Source organism: Polypterus senegalus, chromosome 1 (assembly GCF_016835505.1).
Source record: "Polypterus senegalus isolate Bchr_013 chromosome 1, ASM1683550v1, whole genome shotgun sequence".
NCBI classification, from domain to species: domain Eukaryota; kingdom Metazoa; phylum Chordata; class Cladistia; order Polypteriformes; family Polypteridae; genus Polypterus; species Polypterus senegalus.
The window spans coordinates 324,556,601-324,583,769 of NC_053154.1; the positions used below are offsets into that span (position 1 = coordinate 324,556,601).

At 43.1% G+C, this 27,169-nt stretch overlaps 1 protein-coding gene across 1 annotated transcript in view; it reads right to left on the reverse strand.

The window, feature by feature from the left end:
• Window positions 1-3,999: 3,999 nt before the first annotated feature.
• LOC120515916 overlaps window positions 4,000-27,169 on the reverse strand; it is a 50,580-nt gene continuing 27,410 nt past the window's right edge. Inside the window, exons 5-10 of the mRNA XM_039737287.1 lie at window positions 24,847-24,951; window positions 24,331-24,354; window positions 21,384-21,404; window positions 15,969-15,989; window positions 9,634-9,693; window positions 4,000-4,711 (exon numbers count right to left, since the gene is read on the reverse strand). Coding sequence (XP_039593221.1) covers window positions 4,454-4,711; window positions 9,634-9,693; window positions 15,969-15,989; window positions 21,384-21,404; window positions 24,331-24,354; window positions 24,847-24,951 — 489 coding nt within the window. The 3' untranslated portion in view covers window positions 4,000-4,453. The remainder of the gene's footprint in view (window positions 4,712-9,633; window positions 9,694-15,968; window positions 15,990-21,383; window positions 21,405-24,330; window positions 24,355-24,846; window positions 24,952-27,169) is intronic.

Below are 27,169 nucleotides of genomic sequence, written 5' to 3' on the forward strand. Positions count from 1 at the left end.
AGTTTGGGAGCCCCTCTTAATTCTTTGGATTTTGTTTATCACTGGCTGAGCTTTGAAAGTAGCAACTTCCTTTTAATATACGACATGCCTTATGGAAATAGTCGTATTTCAGCAGTGACATTAAGTTTATTGGATTAACTGAAAATATGCAATATGCCTCATAACAAAATTAGACAGGTGCATAAATTTGGGCACCCAACAGAGATATGACATCAATACTTAGTCGAGCCTCCTTTTTCAAATCTAACAGCCCCTAGACGCTGTCCTCCTATAGCCTTTGATGAGTGTCTGGATTCTGGATGGAGGTATTTTTGATCATTCTTTCATACAAAAATTCTCTCCAGTTCAGTTAAATTTGATGACTGCAGAGCATGGACAGCCTGCTTCAAATCATACCATACATTTTCGATGATATTCAAGTCAGGGGACTGTGACGGCCATTCCAGAACATTGTACTTCTCCCTCTGCATGAATGCCTTTTAAGATTTCGAACTGTGTTTTGGGTCATTGTCTTGTTGGAATATCCAACCCCTGCGTAACTTCAACTTTGTGACTGATGCTTGAACATTATCCTGAAGAATTTGTTGATATTGAGTTGAATTCATCTGACCCTCAACTTTAACAAGGGCCCCAGTCCCTGAACTGGCCACACAGACCCACAGCATGATGGGACCTCCACCAAATCTGACAGTAGGTAGCAGGTGTTTTTCTTGGAATGCGGTGTTCTTCTGCCATGCAAAGTGCTTTTTGTTATGACCAAATAACTCAATTTTTGTCTCGTCAGTCCAAAGCACTTTGTTCCAAAATGAATCTGGCTTGTCTAAATGAGCATTTGCATACAACAAGCGGCTCTGTTTGTGATGTGAGTGCAGAAAGGGCTTCTTTCTCTTCACCCTGCCATACAGATGTTCTTTGTGCAAATTGCACTGAATTGTAGAACAATGTCCAGATACACCATCTGCAGCGAGATGTTCTTGCAGGTCTTTGGAGGTGATCTGTGGTTTGTCTGTAACCATTCTCACAATCCTGCTCATATGCCACTCCTGTATTTGTTTTGGCCTGCCAGACCGACTGGGTTTAACAGCAACTGTGCCTGTGGCCTTCCATTTCCTGAGACCATTCCTTACAGTTGAAGCTGACAGATTAAACCTCTGAGTTAGCTTTTTGTAGCCTTCCCCTAAACCAAGAGACTCAACAATCTTTGTTTTCAGATCTTATGTGAGTTGCTTTGAGGATCCCATGCTGTCTGTCACTCTTCAGAGGAGAGTCAAAGGGAAGCACAACCTGCAATTGACCCCCTTAAATACCTTTGACCACTCATGACTGGACACTCCTGTCTATGAAGTTCAAGGCTTAACGAGCTCATCCAACCAAGTAATCAGCATTGAGCAGTGACAGGCATTCAAATCAGCACAATGACAAGGGGACCACATTTGTGCACAGCCAATTTTTCACATTTGATTTAATTTCATACAACTAAATGCTGCTTCACTAAAAATCTTTGTTCGGAAAACACCCCAGTACTCCGATGTTCCTAGGAAGTGAAAGACATAACACTGTTATCTTTTTTGTTGAAAGTAGAGTAAATTATTATGCAGGCTGAGAGGGGTTCCCAAACTTTTTCATATGACTGTAATATGCTACCGTGGCTGTCTGTTTGTCTGTCTGTCCAAGATTTTAAATCACCTTTAGCTCACAAACTGTTTGACCTACTGACCTGAAATTTGGTACACATATACTATGTGACGTCTTCACTTTGGAGTTACTAGCCTTATACTCCTTGTTTGTCCATTTTCTCCTTTCCAGCTTTTTAATTTCCTACAAATTTAGGTATGTCCCTGTCCTGCATTACATGTAAAACCTTCTTAAACCTGTTCCACTGCTCCTCGAGTGTCTCCACACTTAAAACCTCATCCCAGGCTATCCTCAGACTTTGCTGCATCTGCTCAAAATTTTCCCTACCAAAGTTAAGCTTAACAATTTTAGTCTTTACATCCACACTCTTACAAAACACTGATAACTGTATTATATTATGGTCACGTGGCCCTAGTGCAGGGGTGTCAAACTCCAGTCCTGGAGGGCAGCAATGGCTGCAGGTTTTCATTCTAACCATCTTCTTAATTAGTGACCAGTTTTTGCTGCTAATTACTTCTTTTAATTAACTTGACTCAGGCCCTTTAGTTGTTTCTTTTTCCTTAATTAGCAGCCAAACAATAATGAGACACAAAACAAGCCGCCACATTACACAATATCTGAAAATAAAGAAAAGTGAAGGTCTCAGTAAGGTTGATCTCTCAACTCACCAAAACACTTCGACGATGTTCTTATGAAAAACAGAAAATCAACAGTTTTGGAAATGTCAGCTGTGGCAGAACGAGAGCAACAACAAGCGGTGGAATTACATAACGAGTTTAATTAACAGCAAGAATTGGCTTCTCATTAAGAAACTGGTTGGAGTTTGAAGCCCCAGTTTAGCTGGTTATCTGTTGGCTCGTTTCAAGTCTCATTTCTGTTTGGCTGCATTTTAATAAGGAAACGAATCAATTCAGAGGACTGAATCCTTCTAACAGGGCTATTAAAATGTGAATTAGCAGTGAAAACAGGTCACTGATTAGGAAAAGGGTTAGAATGAAAACGTGTAGCCGCTGCGGTCCTCCAGGCCTGGAGTTCGACACCCGTGGCCCTAGTGGTTCAATCACCTCTACGCCTTCATTTCTATCCTGATTATTACAAAATACTAAATCCAGACAGGCTTCAACCTGCATTGGTGCTTTAACATACTGAGTTAAAAAACAGTCACTGATTACGTCTAAAAACACCAGATTTTTTGCTCCGTTATCCCAGTTAATGTTCAGATAGTTAAAGTCCCGCTTGACTATAATATCCCCCTGTAAACTTGCCTTTTTAATAAAACCAGAAAGATGTGCATTGAAATTACTGTACAGACGAGACAAAGATGATGGCAACAGTGAAGTGTGGAGACAAACAGAAACTGCCTAAGGTTCAAAGCTGACCACCTCATCTGTTAAACATGGTGGTGCTGGGGTTGTTATGGTTTGGGCTTGTATGGCTGCCACAGATCCTGACTGGCACACTTCTCTTCACTGATGATGGAATTGCTGACAGCAGACACACAATGAATTCTGAGGTGTGTAGAAACATCCGATCTTCTCAAGTTCCAGTAAAGGCCTCCAAACTCACTGGACGGCACTTCATCCTACAAGAAGATAATGAGCCAAATATACTGCTGAGGCAAAACGGGAGTTTTTAAAGTTAAAAAATGGAAAACAGTTTGAATGGCGAAGCCAGTCACCTCATTTAAATCCAATTGAGCAGGCCTTCCATATGCTGAAGAGAAAACCTAAGGAGAAAAGCCCCCGAAACAAGCAGGAGCTGAAGATGGCTGCATGAGAGGCTTGGCAGAGCAGCACCAGAGAAGACCCTCAGCACCTGTTGATGTCTATGAATCGCAGACTTCAAGCAGTCATTGCATGGCAGGGATATGCGACAAAGAACTAAATATGACAACTGCTTTAATAGACCCGCCATTTTGTGTCTCAAACATTATGAGGCCCTGAAATGGGGGGACCTTGTAGAGAAATTGTTGTCATTTCTATATGCTGTGACCAAAATGTATGGAAATGAAAGTCGGCAATGTGCACTTTAATGTCTGAGTGGTTTGATTTGTAATTTTAAACTGTGGAGCAGAGGGGGAAATCAAGGAAAAAAGTGTCTTTGTCCCAAACATTATGGCGGGCACTGTGTGTGTATACTGTACATGTTCCATTATTATTCTGTAATGTGTAATCCTGAGCGTGTCGAGAGCAATGACATGTCAGACAGGTCAGGAAATAACACTCACAAGTGCAGGAATCAAAAATAAAGCAACCACAATGATACACATCAGTTTACTATAAGGACCCTCTCACCATCCTCTTGTTTAGTAAATGTTGTCATTTTTTTTATAGATACATACATAATAATTTATTGGGCTGAGAGTTATTACATGTCTGAAAATGCTGTATTAAATTAAAAAAATAGAAACTGTGCATCCATGTGAGGAAACGCTTCAGGGTGACAGACAAATGCTTGAAATCGTGCATCCATGTGAAGCGAGGAGAGATGGAAAACAGACGACGAATGCCCCATCGCGTATGGCGTCACCTCCTTCTACAGCGATCTGCATATCTTGAAGCAAATGTTCCTCGTTCTCATTTCCATGACCTACCTGTTCCTCTTTAATCATTTTAATCTGAACAGTAAATTCCAACAGGTGGCGCCACCGCCACTGCTCAGACCATCCGGTAAGGCATTTTCATGGAACCAATGAAGGAACAAGCATGAGCAAGATGTTAGAAAAAGTCAGGCTGACACCATCCAGCCTCCACCCCAACTGTCATCCTATTGTCATTTTCTGTAAAGTGCAGGTGTGGTGTGCATATGGCGGCTCCCTTCACTGGTACGGTTTTCTTTGGAACTTCTTCACAACTTCTTGATTGACATAGACACAATTATTCTCTGGCAGGTATTTTTCATAAATCGGTTCTTCTTGCTTCGCTACTCTGGGTGTCGAGCCATTGGCAGGATTCACTGCACGGTGGCCCACTGCTCCATGACTCCCACCCGCTTGTCTCCTTTGGCCCATATTCTTCTTGATGCTGTCCGAGTTCTCATAAAGGTCATCAGAGTGTGTCTGGAAATCCTGGTAATACTAAAGAAAAACAGACAGATATATTTATAAACTTTTTGCTTCTTGATGTTATAAATCATTTTTGATGAGCTGGATGTAAAGGGTGGGTGGGCCGACTCCGGCACGGTGGGGTTATTGTGAGCAGCCTGTTTATCTCCTTTTTAGGACCTGAGAGTGACAGTCTGCATTTTTAATGAAATGTTGGCCCCAGTTGGTGTTGATTTCCAGCTCCCCTTGATTACGAATGATTATCTGCATTCAGCACCTACACTTTGAAGTTGATTACTTGTTTGAATCTTTTTTTGAATGCGTTGGGCACGGCAGCCATGTTTATGCAGTTTCAGTTATTAGCAACACCATCTATTAGGCATAAATCAGCAATCAGCCAAAAGTTGAAGAGGCTAATTACAGACCTGTGACACGAAAATTGGAAAAACAATGCGTACGACGCAGAATAAAACTGTCGAGAGACAGAAAGGCAAATTCCTCCTGCCAGTTATCCCAGCGGAAATAAAGAATGGAATTAAGCCTGGCATGAAGGAGCCTCTGATTAAAAGTCAGACGCTAATCACAGCCCACACGATTGAAAAGTTTACAAAAAATGAACAGAGAGGACAACACGCATGGAGTCTGAGGTAACTTGTGACACCAGGAACACCCCTGCCACACAGCCGTTCGTCATCCCATTTTATCACCGCACACCTCATTCACCCATACAGTGATTGCCTGAATTCAAAACCGGCCAACTCATGCGACCCTGCATCTCAAAGCTCATCAGCTCTTCTGAGGACACACGATAAAGTCATTGGAGGAGTTTATCAAATTGGTTCATCCCGTCAGGAAATGCCCCATTTGTTTGCAGTTTACTATAAACCTTCATCCTCCGGGTCACGCTGCTTTTCTGCACTAGCCAGCTGACTTCTACAGTCCTCCTCTGCGTCTCCCTGTAGTCATTCTGACCGTCTCCTTTTGGCTGGAGTCCTGGGGTCACATTTATAAAAATTGCGTCCACACAAAAAGAGACACGAAATGTGCGTGTTCAACTTTCTACACAAAAGTCGGCATTCATAAAAGAAAACTTAACAGGAGAACGTATGTGCATAGTTTGCATATTCTCGCCGTGTTTGTGTGGGTTTCCTCCCACAGTCCAAAGACATGCAGGTCATAAATTGTCCCTAGTGTGTGCTTGGTGTGTGTATGTGTGTGTGTGCGTGCGTGCGCGTCCTGCGGTGGGCTGGCGCCCTGCCTGGGGTTTGTTTCCTGCCTTGTGCCCTGTGTTGGCTGGGATTGGCTCCAGCAGACCCCCGTGACCCTGTAATTAGGATATAGCTGGTTGGGTAATGAATGGGTGGGTGGACGTGCGTGCATGCATGCCAATTCAGAACACTTCAGAGAAAATGGGAAATGATGACACCCTTGATGAAGTGGGGAACAGTGTTGGGGAAACGATACTTTTAAAAGTTAATATTAGAACATTAGAACAAAGGAGACGAGAACAGGCCATTCAACCCAGCCAGACTCACCAGTTCTATCCACTTAATTCTTCTAAAATAAAATCAAGTTTAGTTTTCAAAGTCCTTAAAGTCCTCCTGTCTACCACACTACTTGGTCACTTATTCCATGTGATTCTCTGTGTAAAGTAAAGTTCCTAATGTTTGTGTGAAATTCACCCTTAACAAGTTTCCAACTGTGTCCCCGTGTTCTTGGTCAACTCATTTTAAAATACAAGTCTCGATCCACTGGACTAATTCCCTTCATGATTTTAAACCCTTCAGTCAGGTCTCCTCTTAATCTGTTTTTGCTTAAACTCTAAAGGCTCAGCTCTTTAAATCTTTCCTCATAACTCATCCCCTGTAGCCCTGGACTCAGCCTAGTTGCTCTTCTCTCGACCTTTTCTTGTGCTGCTGTGTCCTTTTTGTAGCTTGGAGACTAAAACTGCATCCAGTACTCCTGATGAAGCCTCACCAGTGTGTTATAAAGCTGCAGCAGAACCTCCTGTGACTTGTACTCCATACATCAAGGCGCTATATAACCTGACATTCTGTTAGCCTTCTTAATGTCTGGCAGTTGATAGTGTTGAGTCTACTATGACTCCTGGGCTTTATTATAAAGGGGTCAGATAGAAGCCTCTCCTTAGTAAAAGACATATGGTAGCCAACTTGGACTTTGCAAAAATCCACCTAAAGGACTCTCAGACTATGAGAAACAGGATTCTCTGGTGTGATGACACCAAGATTGAACTTTTTGGCTTTGGTTCTATGTGTCACATCTGGAGAAAACCAGGCACCACTGATCACCTGTGCTATTCTGCTCTGTGAGGCATGGTGGTGGCAACATCAGGGACTGGGATTCTAGTGACGGTCAAGAGAAAGCTGAACGGAGCAAAGTACAGAGCTATCCTCAATGAAAACCTGCTTCAGAGCACTCTGGGCTGAAGGTTCACATTCCAACAGGACAAAGCAAAGATGACACAGGAGGTCCTTAGGAATAACTCTGTGAATATACTTGGGTGGACCAGCCAGAGCCCAGACTTGAACACAATTGAACATCTCTCGGGAGACCTGAAGATAGCTGTCCACTGATGGTCTTCATTCAACCTGACCGAGCTTGAGAGGATCTGAAGAGAGGATTGGCAGAACATCTCCAAATTCATCTGTGTGAAACTTGATGTGTCAGGCTCAAGAAGACCCCAGGCTGAAATTGCTAAAGGGGCTTCAACTAAGCTATGAGTATAGGGTCTAAATGCTTTCATTGATGTAATATTTCAGTGTTTTATTTTTAATTAAGTTGTAAAAGTTACTAAAATCCTGCTATAGTTTTGTTATTGAGATTTTGTTTAATGGTGAAAAATGAATTTAAAAGATTTTAATACAATGCTGTAGCGTAGCAAAATATGAAAAAGTGAATGGGTCTGAATACTTTCTGTATATTAGTCTACATATTGTCATGGACGGCCGGGGTTCTTGCCCTGCTGGGATGCCTCTTCTCTGGGAGGACCAGGGGAGCAGGCCTGATCAGGGCAATACCCCCCTGGAGCATTAGATGGTAGTCCCCTGGGTTGCAGTGGTACCTTGGAGTCCCTCAGGGATTTATGGGAGTTGGAGTTTGGTGCTGCCCTGTTAGGATCCACGGGCACCACCAGGGGGTGCTGCAGCTGGTGCTGAGGCCTGGAAAGCAGCTCTTCCGCCACACCCAGAGGTGCTTCTGGAAACAGGTCATCAAACACCTGGAGCACTTCCGGGTGGGCTATAAAAAGAACCATCGGCCACCACTCCGGGAGCCAGAATCGGAAGGAGGGAGACAAAGCTTGCCAAGGAGGAGTGGAGGAGAAAGAAAAGAGAGAGTAGAGAAGGACTGAGTATTGTGTTAGGTGTATTGGGCTTGTGCTTAAGACTGTGTTGTACTTGTGGGCTGGCTGTTTCAGTTTGAGTGGCTGCTACGCCTCTAGACTGGTCACAATATATTATATATACCACCAATAAGTCACACCACTGGCATGTTAAGTGAATAACATTGATTATCTCATTACAATGGCACCTGCTGTGGGGTGGGATGCATTAGGCTGCAAGTGAACCATCAGTTCTTGAAGGTGATGTGTTTGAAACAGGACAAAATGGGTGAGCGTAAGGATCTAAGTAGCTTTGACAAGAGCCAGTTTGTGACACCTAGATGGCTAGGTAAGAGCATCTGCAAAATGGCAGGTCTTGTGGAGTGTTCTTGATATGCAGTGGTTAGCACCTACCAAAAGTGGTTCAAAGAAGGTCCACCAAGGAACCGGTAACAGGGTCATGTGTGCCCAAGTCTCACTGATGTGCGTGGGAAGTGAATGTTAGCCCATCTCTGGAGTACAAAATGCTGAAAAACGTAATGCTGGACATGAGAGAACGATGTCAGAAGACACGGTGCATCACAGCTTGCTTCAGAGTGCCCCTTGTTGACCCTTGTCCACCTCTAAAAGTGTCCATAATAAACAGGTGAGTGTCAGAACTGGACCATGGAGCAATCGAAGAAGTATCACGCTTTCTTTTACATTATGTGTTGAGTGCGTGGGCAGCAGTATGTGAAGATGACAAGCTGGCAGGGGCAATGTAATGTCTAGGCAATGTTGAGGTGGGAAACCTTGGGTCCTGGCATTCATGTGAATATCACTGTGATACGTACCACTTGCCTAAAGATACCTTCTTGGTAATGGAATTCCCTCAAGGCAGTGGCTTCTTTCAGCAGGATAATGTGTCCAGCTACACTACTAAAATTATTGAGGAATGGTTTGATGAACATGACAAAGAGTTCAAGGTGCCGACATGGCCTCCAAATTCCCCACATCTCAATCTGATTGAGCATCTCTGGGATGCACTGGAAAAACAAGTCCAACCCATGGAGGTCCCACCTCGCAACTTACAGGACTTAAAGAATCTGCTGCTAACCTCTTGGTTGTGGGTGCCACAGGACACCTTCAGAGGTCTTGTGGAGTCCATGCCTCGACGGGTCAGAGCCATTTGGGCAGCACAAAGGGGGACCTACACAATATTAGACAGGTGGGTTTACAGGTGGATACCTGTATACCTAGTAACAGGTAGCAAGATTAGCCCCTTCTGAAAGCAGGCCTATAAAATACAGTAAGCTGCACTTTAAAAGATCCATCCATTATCCAACCCGAAATATCCTAACTACAGGGTCACGGGGGTCTGCTGGAGCCAATCCCAGCCAACAAAGGGTGCATGGCAGGAAACAAACCCCGGGCAGGACGCCAGCCCACCGCAGACTTTAAAAGATGTCACATAAAATACAAATCAATATACTCTTAAGGGAACTGCTTATATAATGTAATGTTTACTCTGTGAGGCTCTCATGGAGACTTTACACTTTTTTCTAAAATCTGGCTGTCATCCAATGAAATCAAAAACAAAAGACAAAAAGGATAAAAGCAAGGTGGCATCTCTCACCATGTTCTGTGTGATCCTCGTGCCCATTATTTCGTATTCATTGCAGGGCTTCTGCTTCTCCTGCAGTAAACAGAAGTAACAAGAAAGGCTCAGGTTATTTATTCACTTCTCGTTATCTGCAGTTTGTTTTTTTAGTAACACTTTACACAGATAACTGAGATGTTGGATCTACTTGACAGTGACCTTGGTATGATTGTTGGTGCCATCTGCCTACCTGGGGTTTCAATACACTTTAGTCTCATTAACTGAGGAGACAAACAAAAAAATATCCAGCAAGGGCAGCTCTGCTAATGACAGAAGTCAGAGGACAGTGACCAGACTTGAGGAAGTTCATAGAAAAGCTACACATCCTCAAATAACAGATCTTGTGGTTTGCAGAGGGGCGTCTTTGAACATACAGTCTTGAAGAGGACGGGTTACAGCACTAGAAGATCACGGCAGGTTAAACTCCAGGAAGATTGCAAGAGCCTCACCTGGTCTGACAAACCTCAGTTAGTTTTTGCTGCTATCTGCAGATGGTGGGCTGAGAATTTGGTGTAAACAGCATGAATCTATGGATCCATCCTGCCTTATAGGAACCTTCAGATTGCGACTTTACAGTATGTTACTTTCGTCAATCTGAGTGAATAGGGCTGAATGGCCTGTTCTCGTCACTAATGTTCTAACTCCAGCTGGGTGAAGGCGGTAAGAAGCATAAATGTCCCTCAGTAGGTGCAGTAGCTGGTGAGAGATGGAGCTCTGACCCTTCTTTCACATCTCATTAAAAGAGGCCTTGAGGTCAGCAACTTAAGGCTCATTCAAGCATACTTGAAAATAAGTTGAAGGGTAGAGAATGAACGTTGGTTTTCAAGGGGAAAAATATTCAGAAGGATCATCATACTGACTGCATAGGAATGTAGCAGTTTAAAGATGGATTCCAATATTATGAGGGTTAGTCGATAATCACACAAACTTTCATTTGGGTTGACTGTATAGTTTCCACCAGACACATGTGGAAGTGTGGTGTGTCTTGTAATAAAGTTCCAATCTTGATCGGTCAGAAGCTCTTTTTATTTTCTAGAAGTAACCATGGTTCAGCTTATGAAGTTGGGAAAAGTGAGCACAGATGGTGTTCCACTTCACCCCAAATGAACAGTGTGAAGTGGAAGAGCACATGAAGCCTCATAGAAGGAGCAATGGAAGGTCAGGTGGCAGTTGCAGGAGTGCCCTTCGAAGGTGGCCGAGGAAGGAGACAACAGTTTCAGTCACGGGGTAACCCTCAGGCAGCGATATTCCTTGTTTTCTATCCAAAACATCAGCAAAAAAAGTAATTTTAGTCAGTGTCGCATTTCACAATTGCCAATTTACACACAAAATGAATTTTTGGGGCAATTTAATAAAAGCGCATACAAAACAAAATACCATTATCACTATTCTGAGATCACTGATTTGTAAACACTCCGGTTTTGGCTTTGGTGTGGAATTGTGGATGGGTGATGCTTCTTTTGTTGGTTATTTCTGAATTATGGACACTGGCTACTGGGTTGGGTTTTGAATTGGGTTTTGTTTTCTTTGGTTTACCTTTTTAGGCATCACCCTTTTTGATTCTTCTTGACATTACTTATTGTTTCTTTTTTGTTAAATAAATTCTATGAGAAGTCAAGCAAGATGACACCTTCTTTTGGTTAACTGAACCGATTACAATATGCAAGCTTTGGAGGCAACAGAGGGTCCTTCTTCAGGTAGGTTGCAATCCAACCAAGTAGTGATGTCACCATAAACCTGCCCTCTGATGACATCAATTCCGGCCTGTCCTGATGACGACTTCTTCCACCATATACAAGCCTCTGTCCACCTGCTGTATTTAGTTCTGTTTTAAGCGCATTTGCTACATTTCAGTATACGGGGTGGACACCTCTCCCCTCCCCACCCAAACCTTTTGGAATCTCCTGCTCCGTTTATTTACAACCCGTTAACATGTTTTCAGTAAATATATTTCCAATGAGACTATTCATATGAAATTCTCACCAGTCATTGGTATTCACTCAAGAAATCCATAAATATAAAGAATTCACAACATTGAAGGCTATAAATAAATCTAATGTTTTTTGGCCTTCCTATTTAGAGTCAATCATATTAACATCAGGCCTTTGCAAAGAGGAAGCCAGGCTTTTCCTGGTCCACTTCTGAGACCCCGATTCCCATTGCACTGCTTTCGGACCGGCCTTTACATCAGCAGACAACATTCAAGCCAAAAAAATCAGCAACATTTTAACCTGCAAGCGTCCTGCTCTTCCTCTCATTGCAGAGCAGACCAGTTTATTGCCAGAGATGCACAGTAGATAATCCACATCAGGCTCACTGCTTTGTACTTCATTCACCTCATTCCTTATCTCTTTCTAGTCATATAAGGACGCTTCCTGGCAGTGACTCAGCCGCATGTCATTTACTGGGTTCAGGTCGACGAGCAAAGTTATAAACATAAAGTGAACAAGCATGTCGGCATCTGGTTGGTGGACACTTGGATACACCCAGGAATGTTGAGAATTCTCTGCTCCCTGCCTTGGTCCTTGTCCTGTTATGAAGGATTCCCTACATTTTAGTTATGATTAAGAGATTGCTCTTCAATAGATCCAAGCTTGGTTTGTTTGAAGTAAATCCTAAAAAGAAACGAGGCTGTCTGCAGCAGCCATATCACAAATCACAAGGAAAATGAAACAAACCGCACTCTGTTAGAAAAGGCTGCTGGATCAAAGCATGTGTGAATGGCTTAATGATGGGGGCACAGCCAGCCCTCAAGCAGAGCAGCATGAAGTTGGCCCATGCCCACCCTGGTTACATCCACACTACTATAGTATTATATAAAAATTGTGTTTTATAAAATGAAAATGTATCTCCGTTCACACTAGCGTTTTCACATCGTTTACGGACGTATCTCTGTCCACACTAAAATGGCTGAAAATGCATATTGATACTTCTGGTGTTGCCATGAGCAGCCGCTTTCAACAGCAGTTTCCATGTTTGTTGTCATTGTTTTTTTTTTAGTTTTTTTCTACTTATTTTTTATAACATGGATAACTGAAAATACGAGGAAGGACTCACACTATCTGGACTTTGTGTCTCTGCTTATGAAGTGAGTAGAGAGTTGGGAAAACTCTTCAAAAACAAGGCTTTAAGTGCCGGATGGAATCATTCCCAGGGTGCTGAAAACACATGCCCACCAGCTCTGTAGGGTCCTTCAGTGCCTGGTCTCACTTTCCTTGAATTTGCAGAAGCTTCCCCAGCTATGGAAAACATCTTGTGTGGTCCCAGTGCCAAAGAAAGGGCTTTCCAGTGGGTATTTCCAATGACCTCAGACCAGTTGCTCTAATTTCATACATCATGGAGAACTTTGAGAGGCTGGTCCTAAAACAGCTACAACCCCTGGTTTCATAACATCTGGACCCTCTGCAGTTTGCCTATCAGGCACATATAGGTGTGGAGGATGCTATGATCTACACCACAGGATCTACTCACACTTGGACAAAGCTGGCACCACAGTCAGGGTCAGGTTCTTTGATTTTTCCAGTGACTTCAACACCATCCTGCCTCATTGACTGGAGAATTAGCTCAAGGCTTTGAATTTTGATGTACTCACAATCTCCTGGATGATGGACTACCTGACCAACAAACAGCAGTTTGTGAGGCTAAGGGGCTTTGTGTCAGAAATGGCGGTGTGTAATGCTGGAGCACCTCATGGAATTGCCCTGTCTCCCTTTCTGTTCACCATCTACACAACAGACCCAGTACAATACCAGTGCTTGGCATCTGCAGAAATGTCTTGTCCATCATAGGCTGTATTAATAATGGAGATGGGTCAGAGTACAAGAAAGTCATGGATGACTTTGTCTTGTGGTGCAAGGACAACAACCTGCAACTCAATATTAGCAAGCCAAAAGAATTGGTGGTGGACTTTGGGTGTGCCAAGGAGCCTCTGAGACCAGGAACCATCCAGGGTGAGGACATAGAAGTGGTACAGAGCTACAAGTATACTGGGGGTTTTATATGAACAAGAAACTGGGCATATCTGACAACACAGTGGCACTGGACAAGAAGGGGCAGAGCAGACTGCACTTGCTAGGGAGACCTCGGGTCTTTGATTTGTATAGCAAGCTGCCGGAAATGTTCAGTCAGTCCACAGTAAGCCTGCGTGTTCTTCTACGCTGTGGTCTCCTGGGTGAAGCAACCTGAGCTCAAATGTAGCACAATGTCTGGACAAACTTATCAGGAAAGCCTGCTCCATCACTGGGCAAACCCTTGACACATTGGAAGCTGTTGTGGAAAAGAGGATGGTTGCAAAATTGGATGCATCATGAAAAATCCCCTCCATCACCTCCAGGTGGCGCTGTTTTGGAGCACTTTTAGCGACAGGCTCATTCCACCATGGTGTGTTAAAAAGTGCCTCTCAGGGTCTTTTTTGACCACTGCCCCTGGGGCACTCGTTAAGTTCATTTTGAAATAACATTTTGGAAAATCTATGCAATCTCCAGCACACCACCGTGTAGAAGAGGGCGCTCGCCACAACCATCTAATAGAACATCTGCAGCATCTTATTGCAGATGTTGAAGGACGCCAGGATTCTAAGGAAGTATAGTCGGCTCTGACCTCTCCTGCACAGAGCATCAGTGTTGGCAGTCCAGTCCAGTTTATCATCCAGCTGCACTCCCAGGTATTTATAGGTCTGCACCCTCTGCACACAGTCACCTCTGATGATCACGGGGTCCATGAGGGGCCTAGGCCTCCTAAAATCCACCACCAGCTCCTTGGTTTTGCTGGTGTTCAGGTGTAGGTGGTTTGAGTCACACCATTTAATAAAGTCCTTGATTAGGTTCCTATACTCCTCCTCCTGCTCACTCCTGATGCAGCCCACGATAGCAGTGTTGTCAGCAAACTTTTGAACGTGGCAGGACTGTGAGTTGTGTTGGAAGTCTGATGTATGTTGGGTGAACAGGACCGGAGAAAGTACAGTCCCATGCGGTGCTCCTGTGCTGCCGACCACAATGTCAGACCTGCAGTTTCTGAGACGCACATACTGAGATTTGTCTGTAGGATAGTCCACGATCCATGCCACCAGATATGAATCTACTCCCATCTCTGTCAGCTTGTCCCTAAGGAGCAGAGGTTGGATGGTGTTGAAGGAGCTAGAGAAGTCCAAAAACATAATTCTTACAGCACCACTGCCTCTGCCCAATTGGGAGAGGGATTGGTGTAACATATAGATGATGGCATCCTCCACTCCCACCTTCTCCTGGTATGCAAACTGCAGAGGGTCGAGGGCGTGGCAGACCTGTGGCCTCAGGTGGTGAAGCAGCAGCCCCTCCATGGTCTTCACCACATGTGACGTCAGAGCGACAGGCCAGAAGTCGTTCAGCTCAATAGGACGTGATACCTTTGGGACTGGGGTGATACAAGATGTTTTCCAAAGCCTCGGGACTCTCCCCTGTTCCAGGCGCAGGTTGAAAATTCACTGTAGAGGACTCACCAGCTCCAGCACACAGGCCTTCAGCAGTCGTGGCGATACTCCATCTGGACCCACAGCTTTGCTGGCATGAAGTCTTCTCAGCTCTCTGCTTGATTGACTGACTGACTCATTGGTTGTATTATTTGTCCTGTGAGTCTTTATCCTTGTTTTTTATGGTTATGCTGCTGTATGCATCTGAATTTCCCCACGGGACTAATAAAGTTTATCTAATCAACTCTAATCTAATGTGATGTAGGCATTCACCTACACTGGGTGTTTGCGATAGCAAAAAAATGTTTGAAGGGATGGTCACAGGATTTGTCACAAATCTGCAGCACAGCCGCAAATGCTTTGTCTTTTTCCCCTCAAGTATGCTTCATTTAAGATGTTCAAAACACAAGTTAGATTCATACAGATAAACCACACAATACGTGCCATGGGAAGCAGCTGCTCTATGGCTGCTATGTTGGAAAATGGAAAATGAAGAGGGACCAATCAGGGCATGAGATGTTGTAAGTAGCAGGATCCAATCAGGGAAGAGTAACGTAACAAGCACGAGCCAATCAGAGTCTGTGTTTTCAAAACATTACGTTTTCATCTGTCCACATTGTGATGCTAAGCCGGCGTTTTCAGAAGTATTTGGCTTTGGAGAGCATTTTCAAAAATCTCCATATTAGGAGGTTGAAAACGTCAGGTTAGTGTGGATAAAAGTTAAAAACGGAGACTAATGTCTGCATTTTCAAATGAAAATATAGTATTGTGGACGGAGCCTATGATTTGATTGCTGCTAGCAATGGCATAATTTTGAGTCCCATTCCCTCATTTCAGTCGTCACACATGCACAGAGATGACTTACCTGTCTCGCTGGGTCTTTAGCCTGCAAGAAGACAAAAGAAGACAGAATTATTGTGTGACATGCATTTACTGCAAGTTGAATTACATGAAGCCATTTAGCCAACTCTGGATTACTAAGGAGCTAAAAGATCTCCTGAATTAGAAAAAGAGAGCATTGGAATCCAGAGACAAGGAGGCTGTGAAGGACACACAGCAAGTACTGAAGGAAAGGCTGAGTGAAGAAAAGGAAACGTACAAAGCTTAAACAGAGAACAGCCTCACTCAGAATAAAATGAAGGGTGTCTGGAATGGACTGGGCGTAATTACTGGACTGAGGTAACTCAGGGCTCAGAAGGGGATGTGGACAAACTGCTGGCTTCCATGGCACAAGCGATATGCACTGAACAGCAAGCTAAATGAACCTGACTGCATTAGTAGCATGAATAGATAGGACTGGAGATAGAGAAGGTAGTGCTTGAAGGAGATGTGGACAAACTGAAGGCCCTGAACCAATTTTTTAATAGATTTTTCCTCCCACTGAAATCTTCTTCCAATGACCAGTATCCTCACATCATCTCTACTACATCAACAACTCCTACCATGTCAACTGGAATGACCAGTGATAAGTCCACCTCACGCCATCAGTGTGGACTGTCCATGACTGAAGAACGATTAAGGAGACAACTGAGGAAGCTACACACAGGAAAAGCAATGGAAACAGATGGAGTCAGTCCTTGAGACCTTAAGGCCTGTGTTGACCAGCTTTTTAGTGCCCCCTGTCACCTCTTCAGTCTGTCCCTAAACCTCCAGAAGGTTCTGCCACTGTGAAAAAACATCCTGCATTGTTCCTGTTCAAAAGAAGCTAGGCGCCTCTTCACCTAATGACTACAGACCAGTGGCACTTACATTTCACTTCATGAAGGGATTTGAGAGGCTGGTCCTGGATTCTATGAAGCCTCTTGTAGTAGACCACCTCAGACAAAGACTGAAGTGTGGGATACAATTATCTATCTTCTCCACAAGGCTTGTTCTTACCTGGACAACACTGGCAGCACTGTGAGAATTCTGTTTTTTAATTTCTCCAGTGACTTCAGTACCATCCAGCCATCCCTGTTAAAGGGTAAACTCAGGGACATGCAAGTTGATGATTCTGTGGTGTCCTGATAATGGACTGTCTGTCAGGCAGACTGCAGTTTGTGAGCAACACTGGAGCACCAAAAGAAACAGGCCTTCCTGCTTCTCTGTTCACGCTGTACACCTCTGACTAGAAATATAATAGCAGGTCAAGTCACCGGCAGAAATTCTCAGCTGATTCTGCACTTGTAAAGTATTGATAAGGGGGTGAGACGGAGCAGAGGAGTGAGGTGGAAAACTTTGCAAAGAGAATTATCTATAACTTAACATCAGCAAAACCAAGGAAGTGACTATTGACAACAAAAAGTCTCTATGTCTGGTTACTATTTAAAGAGTGGATGTAGAGGTGGTCCACTCCTATGAGTACTTGGGGGTTCACATCAATAACAGAGGAACACAGTGGAGCTGTGTAGGAAAAGGCACAGCAGGCTCTTCTTCCTTAGAAGACAGCATTCCTTTAATGTGAAAAGTGACATCCTTCACTTCTTCTACAACTCTTCCAATGGTCAGTGCAGCTTTCTGGCTGGTAACATCACTTCAAGAGAGGACCACTGAATCAACAAGCTAATTAAAATGGCAGACTCAGTTATGGGATGCATTATTGACCTGCTAGAGGTAGTAGTGAAGAAGAGATTGAAGAAAAACTGAATGTCATTATGACCAATGCTGCACATTCTCTCTCAGCAGAAGTGTGTGGGGCTCCTTTATACCAACAGCTATACATCTGCATGATGCCTCACGTGACAACCAAGAAATTACATTTTTTTTAAACGTTCTTCCTTTTTACAATTCTGGTGTGTATTCAATCCATAGTGTGTGTGTGTGTGTGTGTGTGTTTATCTATCTATCTATCTATCTATCTATCTATCTATTGCACCTTTCACTATCTATCTATCTATCTATCTATCTATAGCACCTTTCACTATCTATCTATCTATCTATCTATCTATCTATCTATCTATCTATCTATCTATCTATCTATCTATTGCACCTTTCACTATCTATCTACAGTGGTGTGAAAAACTATTTGCCCCCTTCCTAATTTCTTATTCTTTTGCATGTTTGTCACACAAAATGTTTCTGATCATCAAACACATTTAACCATTAGTCAAATATAACACAAGTAAACACAAAATGCAGTATTTTAATGATGGTTTTTATTATTTAGGGAGAAAAAAATCCAAACCTACATGGCCCTGTGTGAAAAAGTAATTGACCCCTGAACCTAATAACTGGTAGGGCCACCCTTAGCAGCAATAACTGCCATCAAGCGTTTGCGATAACTTGCAATGAGTCTTTTACAGTGCTCCGGAGGAATTTTGGCCCACTCATCTTTGCAGAATTGTTGTAATTCAGCTTTATTTGAGGGTTTTCTAGCATGAACCGCCTTTTTAAGGTCATGCCATAGCATCTCAATTGGATTCAGGTCAGGACTTTGACTAGGCCACTCCAAAGTCTTCATTTTGTTTTTCTTCAGCCATTCAGAGGTGGATTTGCTGGTGTGTTTTGGGTCATTGTCCTGTTGCAGCACCCAAGATCAGCTTGAGTTGACGAACAGATGGCCGGACATTCTCCTTCAGGATTTTTTGGTAGACAGTAGAATTCATGGTTCCATCTATCACAGCAAGCCTTCCAGGTCCTGAAGCAGCAAAACAACCCCAGACCTTCACACTACCACCACCATATTTTACTGTTGGTATGATGTTCTTTTTCTGAAATGCTGTGTTCCTTTTACGCCAGATGTAACTGGACATTTGCCTTCCAAAAAGTTCAACTTTTGTCTCATCAGTCCACAAGGTATTTTCCCAAAAGTCTTGGCAATCATTGAGATGTTTCTTAGCAAAATTGAGACAAGCCCTAATGTTCTTTTTGCTTAACAGTGGTTTGCGTCTTGGAAATCTGCCATGCAGGCCGTTTTTGCAGAGTCTCTTTCTTATGGTGGAATCGTGAACACTGACCTTAATTGAGGCAAGTGAGGCCTGCAGTTCTTTAGACATTGTCCTGGGGTCTTTTGTGACCTCTCGGATGAGTCGTCTCTGCGCTCTTGAGGTAATTTTGGTCGGCCGGCCACTCCTGGGAAGGTTCACCACTGTTCCATGTTTTTGCCATTTGTGGATAATGGCTCTCACTGTGGTTCGCTGGAGTCCCAAAGCTTTAGAAATGGCTTTATAACCTTTACCAGACTGATAGATCTCAATTGCTTCTGTTCTCATTTGTTCCTGAATTTCTTTGGATCTTGGCATGATGTCTAGCTTTTGAGGTGCTTTTGGTCTACTTCTCTGTGTCAGGCAGCTCCTATTTAAGTGATTTCTTGATTGAAACAGGTGTGGCAGTAATCAGGCCTGGGAGTGGTTACGGAAATTGAACTCAGGTGTGATACACCACAGTTAGGTTATTTTTTAACAAGGGGGCAATTACTTTTTCACACAGGGCCATGTAGGTTTGGATTTTTTTCTCCCTAAATAATAAAAACCATCATTTAAAAACTGCATTTTGTGTTTACTTGTGTTATATTTGACTAATGGTTAAATGTGTTTGATGATCAGAAACATTTTGTGTGACAAACATGCAAAAGAATAAGAAATCAGGAAGGGGGCAAATGGTTTTTCACACCACTGTATCTATCTATCTATCTATCTATCTATCTATCTATCTATTGCACCTTTCACTATCTATCTATCTATCTATCTATCTATAGCACCTTTCACTATCTATCTATCTATCTATCTATCTATCTATCTATCGCACCTTTCACTATCTATCTATCTAAGTCACCTTGTACTTTCATATAGCGCCTTTGTAATGATCGGCCAGTTCCCACTGTACTTTACCGTTTCCTGTATATTTCACAGTCCAAGTTCCTGATCACAATGTCAGCACTGGGAGGGGTAATGATAGACTCATTACATTTTATTTTTGGTAACTTTATAGTTTTTGATACAGATTCAGTTTTTAATGCTGATCTTCATTTTGATTAATTTTGGACAAGTTTTATTTGTTTATGTGAATCTGTTGACTCGTGTCATGTTACTCGAGGAGTATTTCTGTCATTTCGTGACCGGTACATTACAAATTTGCGTTGGTGTCAATCTCCCACCCACATCCACACTGTTGCATTTTCATTTAAAAATGCAGATATTAGTCTCAGCTTTTGCCTTTTTTCATCCACAACACCTCAGCCTCTGTACACTTCTGAAAACATCAGCTCAGCATTACGTTGTGGACGGGCAAAAACATGATTTTTTTGAAAACACAGATTCTAATCGCACTCTGATTTGTTCGTATTTATTTCATGGCCCTTCTCTGATTGGATGCTTATTAGATCGTCTCATTTCCTGATTGGTCACACTTCATGGAAAAAAAAAACCAATTCCAACATAGCAGACATGAAGGAGTTGCTTTCCATGTCGCTTGTTGTGCTGCTTAAATGTATTCATCCAAATTTGTACAGTTTGAATGCTGAACACAATCTCCAAAAGACAAATAATTCACATGTCTCTATAGTTTTGTGATAAATTCCATGACTACTGGCGTCACCATCTCTTTGAGGACTGTCGGGTTCACTAAACACACGGCCAATGTAGGCTTATGACTCTGTCATCTGTGTTTTCACTCATTTCCGTGTGGACGGAGATACTTTCATAAATGACTAGATAATGGTAATATGGGTGGAGGCCGCTTTCGTTTAAAAATGCCAACATAGTACCTGCATTACCCCGCTGTGGACAACAATGTCTTGCTTTGCGTACAATAGTTAGTTTCTTTTCCAGGTGGGCCCTAGCGGTACGTTTCTCTTTGGCTTTTTGACTCTCATTTTTGCCCACAACATCTGATTAATGTCTTGCCCTTTGATTCCTGGTTGCCTGGTTATTATTTTTTGTTCTCCCAGTATTGACCCATTTTTCTCCCTGACTTTGATACCATCTCCTGGGTTTTTCATTCTCTCCCAATAATCCTTGGACATCTACGTTTCTCTAGACAGCAAGTGAATTGATGCCCCTACAGTGTCTTCTGATTTTATTACAGCACCTTTCAAGGCCCTTTACAGCAATTTTGGTAAACTTCATTTTTGATTTGTTGACAGCCTCTCCCCAAATGTCACGGTAACAAGGCCCACGTAAGTAGAGTTGGTGAAGGCGTTAAAATGCCAAATGCTCATTCGGACGTGAGGTTGGGAGGACAGTGGTGACAGTAGCTGCCATGCTGATTCTACCCACTTATTATTATTAGGAGTCATTCTCTTCTATTATTTTCTCCAAAGTGTATTTGAAATGCACATCACTCTACAAGAAAGGCAACTTACCTGACTCTCTGGGTCTTTGGACTGTGACAAAATAAAAAGAAGAAGAAAGAGTTTTAATAGTGGAAACATTGAAAGCATAAGAACTGCTCTTGTCATTTGTATGAGTTTATCCACAGCCATTTGTAAATCTCAACTGTTCACACATTTCTCAGCTTAGATGGTAATACCACCCAAGACAGGAAAGACATGATAGACCCCCTCTCTTACAATACCGCCAGGTCCAGACCATATTGGAGCAGGGCGAAAAATATCCAGCAGTGCCCTTCATAATATTTAATAATAATAATACATTTTATTTATATAGCGTCTTTCCCATGCCCAAGGCAATTCACAGAGTTTAAGAGAGAACGGCAGGGTATACAGTATATAGCATTGTACAAACCAAATAAATAAATAAAGAAGATTAAGACAGTAAATTCAGAGAAAAGCCTAACAGACAACACAATTGATGGTCTAGCACACACACATACAGGTTACATGAGCAAATTTGGGACAAACACAAATTTTTTTCTTCATTTTCCCCTTTGCTCCAAAGTTTAAAATCCATCCATCCATCCATTATCCAACTCGCTATATCCTAACTACAGGGTTACAGGGTCTGCTAGAGCCAATCCCAGCCAACACAAGGCAGGAAACAAACCCTGGGCAGGGCGCCAGCCCACCGCAAGGCGCACACACACACACACACACATGCAGGACAATTTAGAATTGCCAGTGCACCTAACCTGCATGTCTTTGGACTGTGAGAGGAAACCCAGAGTACCCGGAGGAAACCCATGCAGACACGGGGAGAACATGGACCCAGGAAGTGAACCCAGGTCTCCTAACTGCGAGGCAGCAGCGCTACCCACTGCGCCACCGTGCCGCCCAAGTTTAAAATTTCAAATGAAAAAATTCAGAAATCGTGGTTAAAGTGCACATTGCAGACTTCCATTTATGGGGATTTGCACACATTTTGGTCACATCATGTAGAAATGACAGCACTTTAATACAGGGGCCTGTGGCGTAGCAATGGATTGTGCAGACTGTGCAAAGCACAAGGGCCTACGAGCTTGGGGGGGCCAGTCAGGGCCGTATAGATTTAAAAAATCTAATTACTTAAATCACTTGCACAGTTCATTGCATTAATAATTCACAGTTTCAGTGCCACACCATCACCGGGCAAGTCCAATCCAATCCATGATGATATTATGTAATCGGAAAGGCCTACAGTTTACACAGATTTAGACTTCAGGAGTTCGGAGGCTTGGAGCCTAATCAGAGGCACAACACGTGCTAGTCCGCCCTAAATTCCCAAATTTGTCGACCTTTGGCGTGTTGTGAACGGAACAAGTTTTGAAGGGCGTCACATGAATAGTGTAAATATACATTATTATCATAAATAATTGTTAGCTTTGTACTTTGATTTGATGTCAACAGTTTTCAAAATTCGAACTCGTAAACGGTTAATCATAGCAATTCTGATGTTAAGTTATGGTCCCCGTTAGTTGGCAAATGCTGAATATTTCAACAATATGACACTGTTAAACGACGCCATGTCGGCCAGTAGCAGCAGATCCGGCAAACATTATAAGAGTGTTGCTGCTACGTAAAACACGCCTGCAACAGGAATTGGAAAACGCTAAGCTCACTAAGATTTGTTCCCTTCTCAAAACTGAGCGAGGGCCAGCAGTGGTAACTGAGAATGCTGATGCTGGTGAATCGTCACGATGGTCACAAGCAGGTTATGCAGGCAGAGCAGTGAGTGAAATGGTTGTAACTACCAAGTCTAGAAGTAGCGAAACAACGGCTTCAGATCAGGTGCTATCTGCTAAAACCGTTAAAAATGGAGTAACTACTAAAGACAAGCAAATGTGTATGACCAAGCAATCTCCTACCAACAAGGCAAATTCCTTGGAACCACTGACGCCTCACTTTATGACGTCCATTTTCTCAGAACTTGTGTTAACAGGTCGATTGTGTAGTACGGTAGTATCCTGTCAGCCGGTGTTGTCGTTTAAATTTGTTACAAACTGAAATGGCTTCATTTTATATTACAGAACAGTTTCTACTTTCTAGCTTACGTTACATTTTAATCATCTTCCTTCACAAAGTTGTCTTGGAAAAGCAAGCGGGTCGACATCTCACATATATTTATGCGCTAGTACTACTCACATCACCCACATTCCATTCCCACAGTTTATTTTATTTTTGTTAACTTACAGCTGCTGTAATAAATCGATTAAAAAAGTTATTACAAACTCCATTTAGAGAGCCGCTTTGTTTGTCACCAGTGTGTGATCTGATGGTGACGCGGTCGCGGACGCCACTGCCCAGTCGGGCCCCTAGAGTCTAGTTGCGAATAAACTGCTAACCGTTATGACAGGAGCGGCCCACCTCAGGGCACTGCACAGGGGGCCTTTAGCAAGCCAGGTATGCCACTGACATGGGCCCTCCATTTCAGGGCACCATAATGTTTGGAACAACTGGCATCACAGGTGTTTGGGATCACTCAGGTGGGTTGCTTTGCTTCATAAGACACCTCGGCCTGCTTCTAGTTGTTTGTATTCCCCATCATTGTTATTTCAAAGACCTCAAAGAAAATCGATTTGAAAGTCATGATGGTTGCCCTCGGGTTCGAAGGGTTGCCAGTTTCCCCAGCTGTTGAGCCTCATTTGTTCTCCCACTAACATTCTGATGTTTAATGGTGCCTACTCAGGACGGTCCAGTCTGGGTGCCTGACTTTGGGTATTTGAGGTCAGCTGGATAATGGATGGATGATTTGTGAGAATATCGGAAGGGTCCCACTCATCTTCAGCGCTTTATCAACCTATACACATGTTCCCCACTAGGGGCGCTCTTCCATGCCAGTCACACAATACATGTGAGCAATGATTTCAATCTCAACTTACATGACAGTCACCAAATTGACACATGTAACATGACATGCACAATGCGACATACATACCTGCTTGGGGGCCTGCGGCAGATTCTAGAAGAGAAAAGGAAAGAAAAGTGAGCAAGGAGGGTGTGGAGGTGAAGCAGGCTGCCCATCTTTATTCAGACCCCCTCAATGGCAGGGACATAAGGAGCAGACCGGGGTGCAACTCAACCACACGTTGCAGAAATACAGAAAGAGACGTAGACCCCCCCCCTACTGTGTGGCAATACACCCAACACGGACTTCCCAGCATCCAATGAAGGAATCAGTGAAACTCAGAAGTCGGAAAATGAAATAGAGGAGAAGGGGAGCAACTGAGAACAGAATGGTGCCAAGATCTGGGACGGTTAAGCTGTCCACTTTATTTTCATAATAAGGTCATTTGCACAGAAATCTCAAAAGAGAAACAAGAGGGGCTCGCCGTGGGATTCAGTGAGTGCCATTTTTAGTGGTCCGCCTACTTAATTGGCCCTCCTTGCCATTCAGTGACCTGCCAAGTCTAACATTGGGCATTTGGTATTCGCCTAAAAACAGAAGACTTACCTTTTGCCGTCTTTTAGTGATGATAATAACGGCTGTGACTACTGCAGCAATGATGACCACAGAGATGGGGATGCCAACCGCTAGGCCAATCACTAATAATGTGTCCTGCAAGTAGAAGACAAAATGAGGCACTGGCGCTACAGGTGTGGGTGTTCTGACTGTCGGGTGTGAGGGTCCACACTGTCACGTCACAAACCTGTGAGTATCTCCAAAAGGAGGTATGGGCCTCACCCGATGTGCTTAACTGGCACTTTTTATAGGCACTAACAGGGAGCAACATGGTGGCACAATGGTAACACTGCTGTCTCTGTGTAAGGAAACCAAGGTTTGCATCCCAAGTGTTGCCTGCATGAAGCTTCAGTTTTGTACCCTTGTCTTATTATACTTGCCCCCAAACAGTCCCCAGACTGATGTTACCCGATTGCGTTGACCTCTTTTATGAGTAGGTTTGGATAAAAACGTCTGCTGACCAAATAAATTAAATGTAAGTTTATATGTTCTCCCCATGTCCATATGGGGTTACTCAGGACAATTAAGCATTGCCAAGCCACTTAACCTGCATGTCTTTGGACTGTGGGAGGAAACTGGAGCACATATGGTTTACATATTCTCTCCATTTCCATGTGTGGGTCCTCTGGTTGCTCTGGTTTCCTTCGACAGTCCAAAGGCTTGCAGGTTAGGTGGACTGGCAATGTCAAATTGGCCTCTAATGTGTGTTAGCCCCACTATCCATATATAATTCCTGCCTTGTGCACAATGATTTCTGGAATAGACCCCAGCTACCATATGGCCCAGCCCTGGATAAGTGGGTTAGGAAGATGAATGGATGCTACAGAGCACTTCATCTGGTACTGTGGATGGCACAGCACTGGCACGGGATCAATGCCCGCTGTCTCCAGACTCAGTGTGAAGCTGAAACCCTGATCAAGATGGTGCCAGCCTTGCACCATAGCATGCCATCTTACGGCTGCAGGATCCTGGTTTCAAGTGTTGTATAGTAATGAAGAATTTTGAAGAACATTGATGAATACAACAATGAAGAATTTCTTCCTCATTACTGTATTTGAGTAAGTTTTGAGAATATTTTTACATTACTTGAGTGTAAATTTTTCTGACTACTTTTACTTTTACAAATGCAAATAGCTAATTCTCCTCAGATATAGAGGACTGGAAAAACGTAGGTTTACAGTTGTTTGGATGGGAAAGACATGCAGGTTATGATTATTACGATAGCTTTATTAACTCAAAAGATGCACTTATTTCAAGAATAAACTCACAATTGTAAACCTACGTTTCCCCACCTCTGTATTTTGCTGGACACGTTTGCTACTGCAATATTAAACATAAAAACAAAAGGCCTACGCAAATAAGCATGATGGTTTGCTCAGTTAAATATTTAAATGCAGTTGCCACTGCCACTAAAACCCAGTCAACTATGCGGTCGTCACCGCAGCCCACAGAAGGGGGTAGGACTGACTTGATGATGATGAGGATGCACAATCCCAGTCTCAGTTATCTCTTACGTCTTCACCTCAGCCTATGAAAGGAGAGAGGCTGGGTACTTAGGATGGGGTGGGATGATGGTGATGCACAATCAGTCTTAATAATTCTTTACACTTATATAACGCTTTTCTCAGTACTCATAGTGCTGTCCACACAGGGAGGTCCCACAATCTCCTTACTGCAAAGCAGCAGTGATACCACTGCACCACCAGTTTAGATCATCTTCAAAAGCTGATGCTGCATTAGTTTCACAGACTGTGAGGTGGGCATGCGTGGTGACATGTTGTGATTCACTCATCTTGTCACCTGTGTTACTTACATGTCCTCTCACAATATTCTGGACATCACCATTCCTAAACAGATTGTAAACTAGTTGGAAAAACCCAAGAAAACCTTGGGAATGTGAAACTAAGAGTCACAAAGTCCAGGTAAAGTGCTTTGTTAAACATTTCTAAGGGGCTTCACTTGCCAAACCCCTGCCTGTGCTACATGCCAGCAACTTCATGTCTCTGCCGCTCTCGTGTGTGGATTTCACTTTCACCAAACAACAAATATTTTAATTCTCATGGATACGTCTCTTCATTGAAAAGAAACACTACTTTTCCCTGATAGCAACACAAATTAGACAAACTACAAGTTTCCAACTTAAAGTTTAAATCCAAACAATATCCACATACTTCTGTCATATCACCTACTGTATGTCCATATATTAGATCTCTTGTTGCTTTTACCTTTTCATTAAGATTGCATTGAATTTTGATTCTGTGTTTGGAATTCCATCGTGACAACGCAACGTACTGTATAACCGCCCGTGAGTGAA